This window comes from Leptosomus discolor, chromosome Z (genome assembly GCF_034619465.1).
Source record: "Leptosomus discolor isolate bLepDis1 chromosome Z, bLepDis1.hap2, whole genome shotgun sequence".
Taxonomy (NCBI): domain Eukaryota; kingdom Metazoa; phylum Chordata; class Aves; order Leptosomiformes; family Leptosomidae; genus Leptosomus; species Leptosomus discolor.
The window spans coordinates 36,771,632-36,784,825 of record NC_141419.1 but is presented as its reverse complement, the minus strand read 5'-3'; the positions used below and the strand labels follow the sequence as shown (position 1 = coordinate 36,784,825).

The following is a 13,194-nucleotide window of genomic DNA, read 5'->3' as shown; positions in this document are numbered from 1 at the left end:
TTGTCTGTATGCCCGTTCTTCTTGAGTGTCTTTGGCTCTGGACTGCACAGATGACAGTAGATCGATTTTTTTTCCCCTTGTTAGTGTTACTTTCAAAGACCAGTCTCAGACAATTATTCAATAACTCACAGTATCTTTCACAAATCTATGCATCAAGGCAACAAAGGAACAGTCACCTTTGAACATTGTCTCCAAGGCTCCATTTTTTCATCTTATTCTTCACATTTCAACAGTCTCTCTTCTCAGTTTCCAGCCTACACAATTTGACCTCACTGAATATATCCAGGTCTACGAGTGACAGATACAACAAGTCTCTAAGGGTCTTACAACTGTGAAAGTGTCTTATATGTAACACTTTCAAATTCTAAGACGACAAGGAGAAAAAATTGAGAGACTTGACTTCACAGTGACAAATCATGAGAAACAAAGCCTCTCACACTAAAGTGGACAGCCTTCTTGTACTGAAGTACGAGAAAATGCAGGGTGCAAAACCTAGAAGGATCTGTTCTGAAGAGTCTTCTGTTTTTGCAGCCCAAGAACAATTCCTCTACTAACTCAAAATGTAAAGAACAAAGTTCACAGGTGGAACTCTGAAAAAGAATTTCACATCATTTTTGGTTCAGAAGTGATGTGATGGCAACAAAGTTCAATTTCAGCTACAAGGACGAAAGCATGGGAGTATCTGCCACCACCAAAGCAGCAAATCCACTCAAATGAACCGAATACCAGCAATTAGAGTCTGTCAAGCTCTGCAGTAGACGGAAGCAGGTTTAACCATAGATTTTAATATGGATGCTGCATATGAAGCAAATACATTTACACTGGCCTAACAGTCTTTCCTCACCTCATCTTGTAAGTCACAAGTAATGTACAGGTAATAGTAAGCACACCAAAGTAACTTAAAATATTTTAAATGTAATAGTTGAATTCTATAATTAAATTCAAGTATAGGCAATGTTACAAAGTACAGGATAATCATCTTATATGTGCACATTTTGTTTATTTAATACTAAAATCCCATCACTTACCCTTGAAGAAAGTTTGCCTCTGGTTAGCTGCACAAAACAAAGACTAGGGCAGCTTTTAGCTGGGGATACTATTAGCATATGAAGAGTGAAAGAGCAGGCCAGAACTAGCTAGTATTTTAACATCATGACTAAAGAGACAACAGGACCTACATGTTGAAGGGAAACAATCTTCATTCTACATACTTTCAATAGGTATGCATGTCTAGTCATGTGAATTTACAGTTATTGAACATTATGCTAACATAACCCACAGAAAACACCACCAAAACTGCAGCCACAGTCTTCAGGAAAGGGCAGAATAATCTGTATAAAGATGGAAAGATAACTATAAAGCAATTTAAAAAAACCCACAAAGATGACCATTATTCCATTATTCAAGTACACAAAAGATTAAATAACAGATAATTAAAAGTATTTACAAATGACAGAAAAACGGATAGCCCAATTTCATCTTTGACCTTGAGATTTCACATATGTTCAAATTACAGGATGGCTTTAAAGATGACAAAACATAGCCAGATTACATAAACTAGAGTGATGTTAAGAATTACCAATTTGGAGTTTACTTCCTAGTTTTGTTAAAAACAGCTCATATCAAAAGGTAAAACAATTTTCAGGAATACTAACAAGCAGGTGGCAATCCTCTGTCCCAAAGAAGGTATGAAACAGTGACCTGAACCATTTTCTCTAAGGAAAAGGGGTGGGAAAGTAGGGTGGGAATGCACTCCAGACTCCTATACCTTGGAAATGCAAGGCAGAACTGCCGCCCTCTCAGCACGTTGTATAACTGAATAAAGAAAAGCTGGGAAGAGCAGTAGTCAGCTGAAATGAAGCTGTCACTTTTGCCTGGCAGTAACTCTTTAGCCAACACTAGCCACAGATATTTTTTGGTTTGTATTTGACAGGTAAACTCCTTTCCAAGATCCACATAATACTTCAACAATTCCAAGGTTTCAACCTTTTATTCACTAAACAAAATAGCTGAACCCAAACTCCACAGCACTCTGATAGGTGTGTAAAATTTGAAGGTACAGTTAAACTAATCCTCAACAAAAGTGTGTACATATGTTAATCAAGACTACTATTAACTACGAAGTAATTCCCAGAGCAGTAAAAGTTTGCGTTTTTTTTACTTTAAATTCAACCACTGGACAACTATTTCATAATTATTGGCTAAAGATCACAATTAACTAACAAGGAAAATTTCTACAGCTTTAGAGAATTAGCCAAGTTTTTTCAAGATACACTAAGTAAATGCTTGTTCTCCATTTTCTTGTGCTCCTTTCAAAACTGCAATGCTCATAGCAAGAAGGTATTTTTCTGACAATTATTAATGAAATATTTTTTTAAAACCTTACCTCAGTTATTTTTGGAGGAGAACTGGTAGCAGGAGCACTTTCTGGCTTAGGAATGCTATCAATTAGCTCCAAGATACTTGTCAGCTTTTGGTCTGATATTTGGATAGAAAGTAAAGGCAGCTGTCCAGACAGTTTGAACCTGTGTTGTAAACAAAGTTATGTTAAAACTGTTTCATTCAAACTTTACATTAATTTTCTCCCAAAAAAACATACAAGTCCTCCTGGTCAGAAAATCACTTACCTAAGCATTGTGTGTAACATATGCGTGTGTGTGTGTGTGTGTGTGTGTGTGTGTAACTTCTGTTGCACACAGAAGAGTTATTTAACCAGCAAATACCATGTTATTAGCATAATTTATATTTCCATTTGATACAGTGTCTTGTGGATCAGGACTGCAAATAATACTAATAACCACTTCTGATTTGGCTACATGAAGCGTATTTTCCTCAGTCATTAAATTAAGTATACAAACAAGAGGGAACAATTTATTACTTGTAATAAATAACATAACTGAGCACTTAGACAGTATTTTACAGAATAAAAAGGTGGTGGCTTTTTACAGGTGGCAGCTTTGTTCACGTAAGAATGTTTACAAACCAAAACTTCAAGCAAAGTATACAAAATACTTCCTAGAAGTTATGTATATTTAAGATGACTCTGGCAGTAGTCTAGGTACCTAACAAAGGAATAAATGACACAGCTATAAAGGACAAAAAAAAAAAAAAAAAAAAGACTAAAATAACAATCTTAAAAAATGAAAGCAGTAAAATGCATTTTAAGCCTGTTTGAATACGCTTTGGCCAAAAAGAAGTACAATCGCTTCAAACATAGACATTGACTTTTTAAAGACCTAAACCCCATCCCAGTTTCTCACAAAAGTGAGCAGAAAAGATGTAAGCAGAAAACTGGTTCCAAGAACATTATTATGCTTTTATTACAACATCTAGTTACAACAGATAAAGAGGTTTGTTCAATAAGCTAACTGTTTCCAACAATGGGCAGCAGCAGATGCATAACATGTGCAGTTCAAGGAACAGGACCTGGGTATTTCCTCCCAGTTTTGCTGTGCTTAACTCACAGCTCAGCCTTCAAAGGAACATCAAATATCATACATTTGAGAAGATGTGAGGACAAAACCCCCCAAATTTTCAATCACCCCCAGCTAACATTAAGATCACAACAGTAACTGGAAAAACATCTCATACCTGAGCAAGCCAATTACAAGCCAATTACAAAGTTGTACATGTTAAACTTTGTACCTAGTTTTCTACAATTATGAACTTCTCCACATTCTTAAATTCTTAAGGAACTAATTCTCAACTACTTTTGACTTTTATTCTTAATTCTAGTTCTGTCAAAGAGAAATTTAGACTTTTTTTTTTAAATTTTATTTTAATGGAGAGGGGCAGGGTACATGTGTAGCTGCCAGATCTGAAAGGACCTGTCCATCTACTGCTTGAGTGCTCTAGTAATCTAGGACACTTAGCAATTCTCACTTGCATTACACTTAAACCTCTCTACAAAAATTTACGTATAGCGTTAAGATGTTTTTGATAAATGTTCGTACAATGGACAGCCCATGCAGTTACACAGAAGGAACTTAGCAGATACAAGGCAGATAGACTGCAAATAATCCCAGGCTCACCACACCGCTCTTAACAAAAGCTTTTAAGGTTCAGAAAACATCTGGAAGTGGAATACCATTATTTCCATTTTGTAGAGACTGAGGCATCGAAGAGCTAAGTACTTCAGTTTATGAGGAAATCTGTAGAGAAACTTCTTCCAAGTTCAGAGAGGTTATATTTAGAGAGAAGGAAATGTTAAAGATGCCATTCTCAAAGCTGCAAATAAGTACATTCCTTCAAACTGTATTTTTTTTTTTTAAATGAATACTATTATGTGTAAGGATGTTCTTAATATTGGTATCCTAATACTGGCTTCATACACCTTCAAAAACCAGACGACAGACTCACAGACACCTCCTTCAGAAAACGGGAGAACCATATCACAGGATAAAACAAACATCAAAAAAAACCCTTACACAGGCTAGAAAACTACAGAATCATATTAGTGTTTCCAAACGTGAAGGGACAGAAATGATAAGGAGCACTGCATCCTATTCTCAGAAATGAAAGAAATGCAGATATTCAGATCCAACCAGAGTAAAAGCCCATTTTAAGGGTTAGGAAACATGAGCAGACGAAAATACAAGTCAACAGTGAAAGGCTCTTGATACAGTGGTATTCAACAAATGAAAATTACTTAAATTAGTATTCTCTTTAAGGCAGAAATATAGAAATGTGCCTTCCTAAACAAAGCCAGCACAAAGTCCTGGTGAATTCATCATTGTTAATGACAAAAATCACAAGGATGTCAATGGTCAGCCAAGTAAGTACAAACATCAAAGAATACAAAAAATGCAGACATCAAATTACCTGCTTTTTAGACAACTTAAAGTAAAATAGATGCCGTCCAAACTAAGGGACGGAGTCATAAAATTCTACTAGTGTCAACAAGCAATTTTGGTACTAGTTTTTGCTGCAGAAGAAACATTTTTCCACTCACCGTTCTCAACAGAACTATGCTGTACTACAGCACAGTTCCAAATGTTAATTAAAACAGCTCAGAAAAAATATAACATTGTCTTTATATGCAAGTATATTTATAAAAATTGGAATATAAAGGAATAGCTAGTACTAAAAATACATTCATATAGTTGTAACTCATGTGACCAATACTGCATAATACCCTATTGAACTATAATTACTGAATTTACAGTTTAGGGGATTTTTGCTGACACAAAAGCTACCTGTTAATTTTTATCATTTGTGCATGACCATGTAGAGATCACAGGTGCCTAAATATTTGTACATACATGCTCATTAACTGACCATTCTTAAAACCAAAAGATTATGCAGTGTTAAGAGATTTGGCATTTGAAGCTACGTTGATACTGATAGTATTGATGGGTTTGAGTAGTCAAAACTAGAGACCTACAGAAAACAGAACATTTGTAGGTTTAACTGATTTAGGAAATAAATAACCAATTGTAAAAGTTTATCGCACAATCCTAACTGGATATATACTGCACAGAATTTCATGACTTTCAGACTTCAGACTTTTAGAGAGCTCAAAGCAAGAAGGAAGAGCACCAAGCACTTAAAAAAAGGTCAAATCTCTATCAGGTAAAAAGCTGCTGTACAAGTCATTTCAAGACTGGCAGATGACTCCAGAGTACTATAGTACCATCTGCAGAATACATCCTGGAAGCATTTAGAGACTGAACCAGGTACAAAATGAACAAGTTCAGCTGTTGTTGAGTCATTGTATCAACATGTTAGATTTGAAATGGTTACTTGGTGCAGGTTAAAGTATTAGTTATGATTAGTAACTCACTGTGGTATATGTTTATCTAGTACCAAACTGCTGTCCATGGCATTTCTAACAGCTGTAGAGAGTGAAAGGACTCAGAAAGTAGCAGCAGCTAATCTCCAAGAAGTATTCCTCTCAGTGGAAGAAAAATTTGCCAGTTTCTAGGCACAGTTATTTACTGTCAAGTAAGTGACTGTATAAGACTTCAGAATACAGAAATAATATCCATTAGGGAAAAAATTTCCTGAATCTGCCTAGACACATAAACCGCCAAAAGGAGAAGCACACCTGGTAGCCAAGACAGTCAGACAGCTAGTACTACAATACTGCAACAAGTGTTCTCATTAAGGGCAGGCACTCATTAATCCAGGTTACATTAACATAACTTGGAAAGATGTCAACTACAAACCTACATTAAAATGACACTCTGTTGTATGACCATAGAAATGAAATCTCATTTTCCCTCGCTGGACTTTCTGACATAAAAAGACAAGATTCCTGTGAATTGTATTTCCCGTATCTCAACTTCTCCATCAAACAGAGAAAAAGTAAGGAGGGAAACAGTATGTTCTGTAAAGTATCAAAATTCAGAACCTGGACTTCCAGCTTTCCAGAAGGTGGCACCATTATACAGTGCAATCATTGACCTGCCTTCACAATACACAGAACCGGTAAGGTACATTATTTTGGCTGGGTTTTCTTCTGACTAAGCAAATCCTGGATTCTTCATAATTATTTTATTTCATGAACTGCCTCTTGATTTTGCTGAATGTACTACACAATTTTCTGCAACAGCCTAGGCCTATTTTTACACTATTAATTTTCTGAAGTACCCAGCTAAAAAACTAAATTTTCAACAGTGTTAAGAACAAAATAAGCATATGATAGCTTATTGCAGCATAAGAATATGATTCCTATTAATGACTTAATAAAGCAAATTACCTCATAATGCATTAATTTGCTAGTTTGCAAGTACTTCAAAACTGACTGGATTTTTTTGAGGTAGTACTGTCCTTATCAGACATGAGTGAAGATGCACTTTCCAAAATACACGCAAAGTTAATCTTTGCTACTTTGACTCAGTGATCTTTAACATCAAAGTTTCATCATTAAGAGTAACATACATTTTCTTCTGATTGAGTACAATTTTCACAGTCAATAGGTTTTTTGCTAAATAGGCCTAAGTGCCAACTCAACACATTAAAAGCTGTTTCCCTGAGAAGTGATCTCTAGTATGTAAACGAGATGTATAACCTAAATCAAAGAGGGAGTATAACAACATGTTACTTTTCAGAATATTTTTGTTTATAAGACAGACTTTTCAGAGTTCTCTCCAATAAGAAATTACATGTAGCTATTAGAAAGACCAATTAGAACAGGTATTAATATCATTAATAAAAACCATTAAATATATTATATGTGCTTATTTCATAACAATATAACATTCTATCCTCTTTTCAGTATTTGGCAACTTCTTGGCTTTATTCTCTATTTTTCTCGATTAAGGTATTTTACTTCTAAGATTCACATATGGCTGATGTAACATAGCGTAAGCATAATTAGATCCTCGATTTTTTTTTTTTTTAAAGGAAAAAAAAAAGAAAAGTCATTTACCATAAAATTTCAAAATACGAAAACACACATACTTGGGCATTCTTGCATCTGTAACAACCATAGCCCTGCTAAATTCCACTTTTACATCCAAGGGCTGCAAGATATGTTGAGACGAACATTTCAGCTTCCGAGCCTCTTGCCAGTTCTCATCTAGAAGAGCAAAGAAAACCTATGCTTTAAACATTGAAAGAGATGCCTTCTTATTACACATATCAGAGAATTAAATATTGCTAAAAATTCAGGTACACAATCTTGTTTACAGCTCTATCAACATATGTATATTATACAAGATCCAAACTTCAGACATACAGAACTACTTAGTAATTTGTACCATTCACATCTGAACAGCTACTCCACCCATGCTGCAGATTTCTAAGGGCCCAATATTAACATTCATGGTAGTGGGAGTTTAGGCTCTGGATTCCCCTTTGGAACCAAACAGTTAAGAATTAAACGCTTAAGACTTCTCTGGTTCTGACTCTTTCTACATTGTCAGTTCCCAAACTAGTAGTGCAAGTTTCCTTCAATAAGGGATTCTGATCCTTTCTTTACTCTCACAAAATGATCAAACCTACAACTACTTGTGGATTTGTCTTTAAACTTGGAGGGAAGAAAGGAAAAGGCATTGAAGGAAAATACCATTAACAAATTACACTCATATTTATTATGCAACAAATCAAATCAGACATCTTCAAAAATAAGGGATTTACTCTAAGTTTGTTTATGTAGCAAAAGCTAAGGTTGGACTCTAAGGCCTAAGGGTACATTTTGGAAATCTGCAACATTTGTAGGACTGAGTTTAGAACGCGAATTTGAACAAGCATGTTCCAAAGATTCTTCAGTTAAAAATATAAAAGGCATATCAACCACCAAAATATTTTTACTCATATAGAGAAAGATTACTTACCATGTTTGCTGTACAGTAACTGTATACTGCTGAGCTGGATATCAAAACTGTCATAAGCTCTTGACATTATATCTTCAATAGTGCTTTGTCCTACTTTGAGTTCTGATAAATCAGAACGACTTTTGCTTTTCATCTTAAAAACAGTGGTGAAAAAGCATAAATCAATTTCAAAAATATTCAAAGTACTAATTCTACAGATACTTGATTCCACCACGACAAAAGATTAAATTTCAAGTCCTCATTATAAGGACACGTTGTCTTACAAATATCACAGCAGAGGACAAAATCACTACTATCTAAAACTAGTAGCCTGTATCAAAACAAAAAATTCAGAGTACTAAATCCCGTTTCTTCAAGAAAAGAAACAAAATAAAACATTAATTAAAAACTATGAAGTTTTATACAATACATATAGAATAATTTCCTTCAATAACTGACTGACTCACAGCCTAAAGTCTTGAACCCTTCATAATCAGTAGAATAACTGTTTAATAAAATATACTAACTAATAAATAAAACTATTACTGCATTAATCACCTCAGAAACATGAAATCTACTTTTGAATCCTACTGAATTCAGTTGTAACATTACCCTGTTATATATTAGTCCATCAAAGTAAAAGGGAAAGGGAGTTTGGACTGTTCATCAATGTTCAATGTCTTTCTTTTAGTATCAGTCAACATCCCTTTGATGCAGCTTTGGCATGCCTGTATTTCTCTGGTATTTCACATTTGTATGTGCCCTCTCTGCTACTCATCTCCAGTGAAATGTGGCTGTCCTCATTCTTAAGTGTCTTAATTTTGGATCCAGGTCTGTTTTTGTCAGACCTCGATTAATATTCAAGATAAAGCTCATGACCGTGAAACAGGTTTAAATAATAGCATCTAAAACATAGCATTTCTTTTTCCAGTGCTACCGAACTATGTCTACTTTTATATTAAAAATAACTTGCAGATTGAAAATTCAGAATTACCAAATTAATATTGCTTGTGCAACCTTAATTAAGTCCACTTAAGTACGTGCATTGAGATACAGTTTGTATTTTATTTGCCATTTTCCCCCCTGGGGCTTGACCTTATTCAGTACAGAACTGAGGGAAAGAGACTATTTGTTTTGTATTAAACATACTCATTCGACAAATAACCTACATCCAAATTAAGCATATGTCACTCAAAGCAAATACAGAATTATTAATCACATCCTGAGAGGCATCTAACTTTTCTCTTTTGGTGTTGCCCAATTCCTTCATCTTGCTTTCTATTTTCCATTAATGCACAGGAACCAATCCAAGAGTCACATTCACTATGAAAATTACTCATCCACTTCAGAAAAGAATCTCACAGACACATTTTCTGGACTCCTAATTTTGAAACATATTCCATGTATTATTTGGAGAGTAATTTTCCTTGGAGAATAAAGGACATGGATTGTTCTATTCCCTCTCCCCCGCATAAGATCTAGGAGGCTGCCTCAAGCACCCAATCAATACACAGATTGATTACTGAACTCCACAGAGTGCCTAAAAATGACCAGCATTCAGAGAGCTGGTAAAATTATTAGTCACTGAAATAAGCGGTCTGGTTGTAAATCCCAATTATTTTTAGTATCAACACAGCAATGTTTTTCACTAAACCAGTGCTGTTTAATACCTTCATCAGTGACACAGACGGTGGGATCGAGCATACCCTCAGCAAATTTGCAGATGACACCAACCTGAGTGTTGCAGTTGACATGCCTGAGGGATGGAATGCCATCCAGAGGAACCTTGAGAAATGGGCCTGTGCAAAACTCATGAGGTTCAACAAGGCCAAGTAAAAGGTCCTCCACTCAGTCTGAGGCAACAGACTCAGTGGATGAAGTGATTGAGAGCAGGCCTGCAGGGAAGGACTTGCGGGCACTGGTGGATGAAAAGCTGGACATGAGCCACCAATGCATGCTCACAGCCCAGAAAACCAACCACATCCTGGGCTGCATCAAGAGAAGTGTGGCCAGCAGGTCGAGGGAGGTGATTCTCTCCCTCTACTCTGCTCTGGTGAGATCCCACCTGCAGTGCTGCATCCAGCTCTGGGGCCCCCAACATAAGACAGACATGGAGCTGTTGGATTGGGTCCAGAGGAGGGCCACGAAAATGATTAGAGGGATGGAACACTTCTCCTACGAAGAAAGGCTGAGACAGTTGGGGTTGTTCAGCCTAGAGTAGGCTCTGGGGAGACCTTATAGCAGCCTTTCAATATATAAAGGGGGCTTCTAAGAAAGATGGAGAGAGAGTTTTTAGAAAGGCCTGTTGTGATAGCACAAGGGGTAAACTTGAACGTTTTAAACTCAAAAGAGGGTAGATTTAGACTAGATATATGGAAGAAATGTTTTATAATGAGGGCGGTGAAACACTGGAACAGGCTGCTCAGTGAGGCAGGTGGTAGATGCCCCACTCTGACCCTGGAAACATTTAGGGTTAGGTTGGACAAGGCCTCTAAGCAATCTGATCTAGTTGAAGATGCCCCTGCTCATTGCAGAGGGGTTGAACTAGATGGCCTTTAAAGGTCACTTCCAACACAAACTATTCAATGATACCAACTGAAACCCACATGCTCAGAAAGTCAGTCTGTGGCAGACACATAGAAAATTTACTTCACTTTAGTAACTTTAGCAAGAGTTTAAGCTTTGAAACAATTCTTATTAAATAAGCAGATAAGGCAAGCATAGAAATGAAAAAAAAAAATTAAATTGCCTGTATATATCTAAGATCATCTGTCCTGAAAGAGCATAAGTTCACCAACGAGTAAGAAGATTGCCAATAATATGTAGAAACTGTCTCTTCTATGATTTTGTAGTACTAACTTATAATTTGAAATACATAATTAAACTAATTTCATGCAAGGGAAGAGTCAAACATCTCAAACGTATCTCTAATTTTATCCAAGTTATTTTATAACTTGCCAATATGTTTACTTTTCTCATTTTAAAGTAAACTGAATAACCAAAAGGTAGTTGATAATAAGAATAATAGTAATACTAAAAATCAGACGACCATTTAATCATGTCAGTAAAAAGTTTATTATTTTATATTCCAAGTTAAAAAAACTGTTACACATTTTCTACATAACAGTTCAAAGCATCAACAGTGTTTTCTCTACAGGAAAGGATTACTTTATAACAACACTTTTTTGCATTAAATTAGCTTAATTATGTATTTAAAATTTGAAAGAATCTATTGAGAAGAGTTCAATAATTTCTGCCTTTACTGGAAAGCAGTTCAAAATAAATAGCTAACACAAACCGCTCAGAGGAACTTCTACTTAACCAGTATCACAAAACACAAAATAAAAAACTGGAAGTCACATAAAGCCAAACTATCATTTTCAGTAAGTTACTTCACTAGGTAAACACATACCTTAAGACTACCAAGATCAAGAAGCAGTAAATTTGAAGTATGGTCATAGAATCCTTTTTGTGGAACAATGATGTATGAAGCCATGAGGTTAATTTTGAGGTCAAGAACTTTCTGGGTTTCAATAACGTACAACAAACCTGAAAAATAATATAATTAATAAATATAAACAAAGTAATCCATATAGAAGCTATGGAATTAAAAGCAGCTATAAAAAGATATCCGAGTCTCTCTTTAAATGAGCTGCAAATGCTAGAAAACTAAGTCTAATTGCAGGTACAGACACTCTTCAGATTTCTTCTGAATCAATAATTGTAGGTAGTCTTTAAAGAGGCACCAAATAGATGAAATGAGGATAGCAAACAATGCTGATACACAAGTAGAGACAGGAACATCACATACAAATCCAAAAAAGTTTCATACTGAGTAGAGATGAAATGAGAAGAATCAGAATGTATACTGCAACCTGGCAATTGCTGAGTTACCCATTGAGCTCTGTAGATTCATAAATTTAATTTTCTAGAAGTTCTTACTGTGAGAATCCATCTGCCTTGGCCAAACTGCTAGTGTTGTTACTACTGAGATACTGAAGTTTACACTGATTCTACTAACAAGCATCTCCATCCTGAGATGCTGAAGACCAGCAAATACAAGGTCTTACAAAAATTCTGTTTAAAAATCATGCAATTAGTTGGGAAATCCAGACTCTCCGAACATTTGAGACCAAATTCTGTTTTTTTGCTCATCTGAAGAGGAAGGAACTGCCTTGCTTCAAGTCAGCACTGAAAACTGCCTTAGTATGTAGCCACAACCCATTAAGTATTTACCAGGTGCAACAAGCTGATGACCACAGAAGTAGAGGTAATAAATTATGAAAACATGACACTGCAGCACTCCCACACTGGTAAGAAAGCAAACTGTTCCAACATTATCAAAGGTTGTCCTAACACAGGGAGAGCTAGATTAGTCAATGAAGAACTGGATGTGCAACGACATTTCAGGATTTGCAAGACAAAATAACTTGGATTAATTAAAAGATTAAGATTTTTTCAGTTTTTTAATGCCTAACTGTATTTGAATGATGCAGAAAGTTCAAGAAAATACTTTCTTTTCTCCTTCATTTGGGAAGAGAATGTAGTTGAGTCCATAAATCTAACTCTGGCAAACTAAGCTTTTGTAATGTCTTTTAGTGATGCTGAAAATCAAAACTATTTTGGTGTAGCAAGTGTCTTTACTTCTTCAGTTTACAGTTCCTCATTATTTTTCAGCTATCTTCTACTGCTTGAAAGAAAAGTGCTAAGAACTCCTTCCTGAGAAGGACTGCAAGTCTGAAATTATTAGTTATATTTATACCACCCCATTATTTTACTCTGCTTCTGAGATTAGCATAGTCCCCTGCAACACAATATTCTGCAGATCAAATCTTCTTCCCCTGGTAATTTTGTAAGTCAGCCAAGATTTTACAAGCAATGTACAGCACATTTTTAGAAATTCCATCAGGCTTCTCATTTGTGAGTGGAACAAGCT

The 13,194-nt window shown here is 35.6% G+C and overlaps 1 protein-coding gene across 2 annotated transcripts in view; it reads right to left on the bottom strand.

The window, feature by feature from the left end:
• The window catches only part of VPS13A (vacuolar protein sorting 13 homolog A), a 108,453-nt gene that overhangs the window by 70,199 nt on the left and 25,060 nt on the right, over positions 1-13,194 (bottom strand). For both annotated transcript variants that reach the window (XM_086479474.1, XM_086479475.1), the window contains exons 20-23: positions 11,671-11,807; positions 8,280-8,412; positions 7,405-7,522; positions 2,387-2,525 (exon numbers count right to left, since the gene is read on the bottom strand). In XM_086479474.1, coding sequence (XP_086335600.1) covers positions 2,387-2,525; positions 7,405-7,522; positions 8,280-8,412; positions 11,671-11,807 — 527 coding nt within the window. The remainder of the gene's footprint in view (positions 1-2,386; positions 2,526-7,404; positions 7,523-8,279; positions 8,413-11,670; positions 11,808-13,194) is intronic.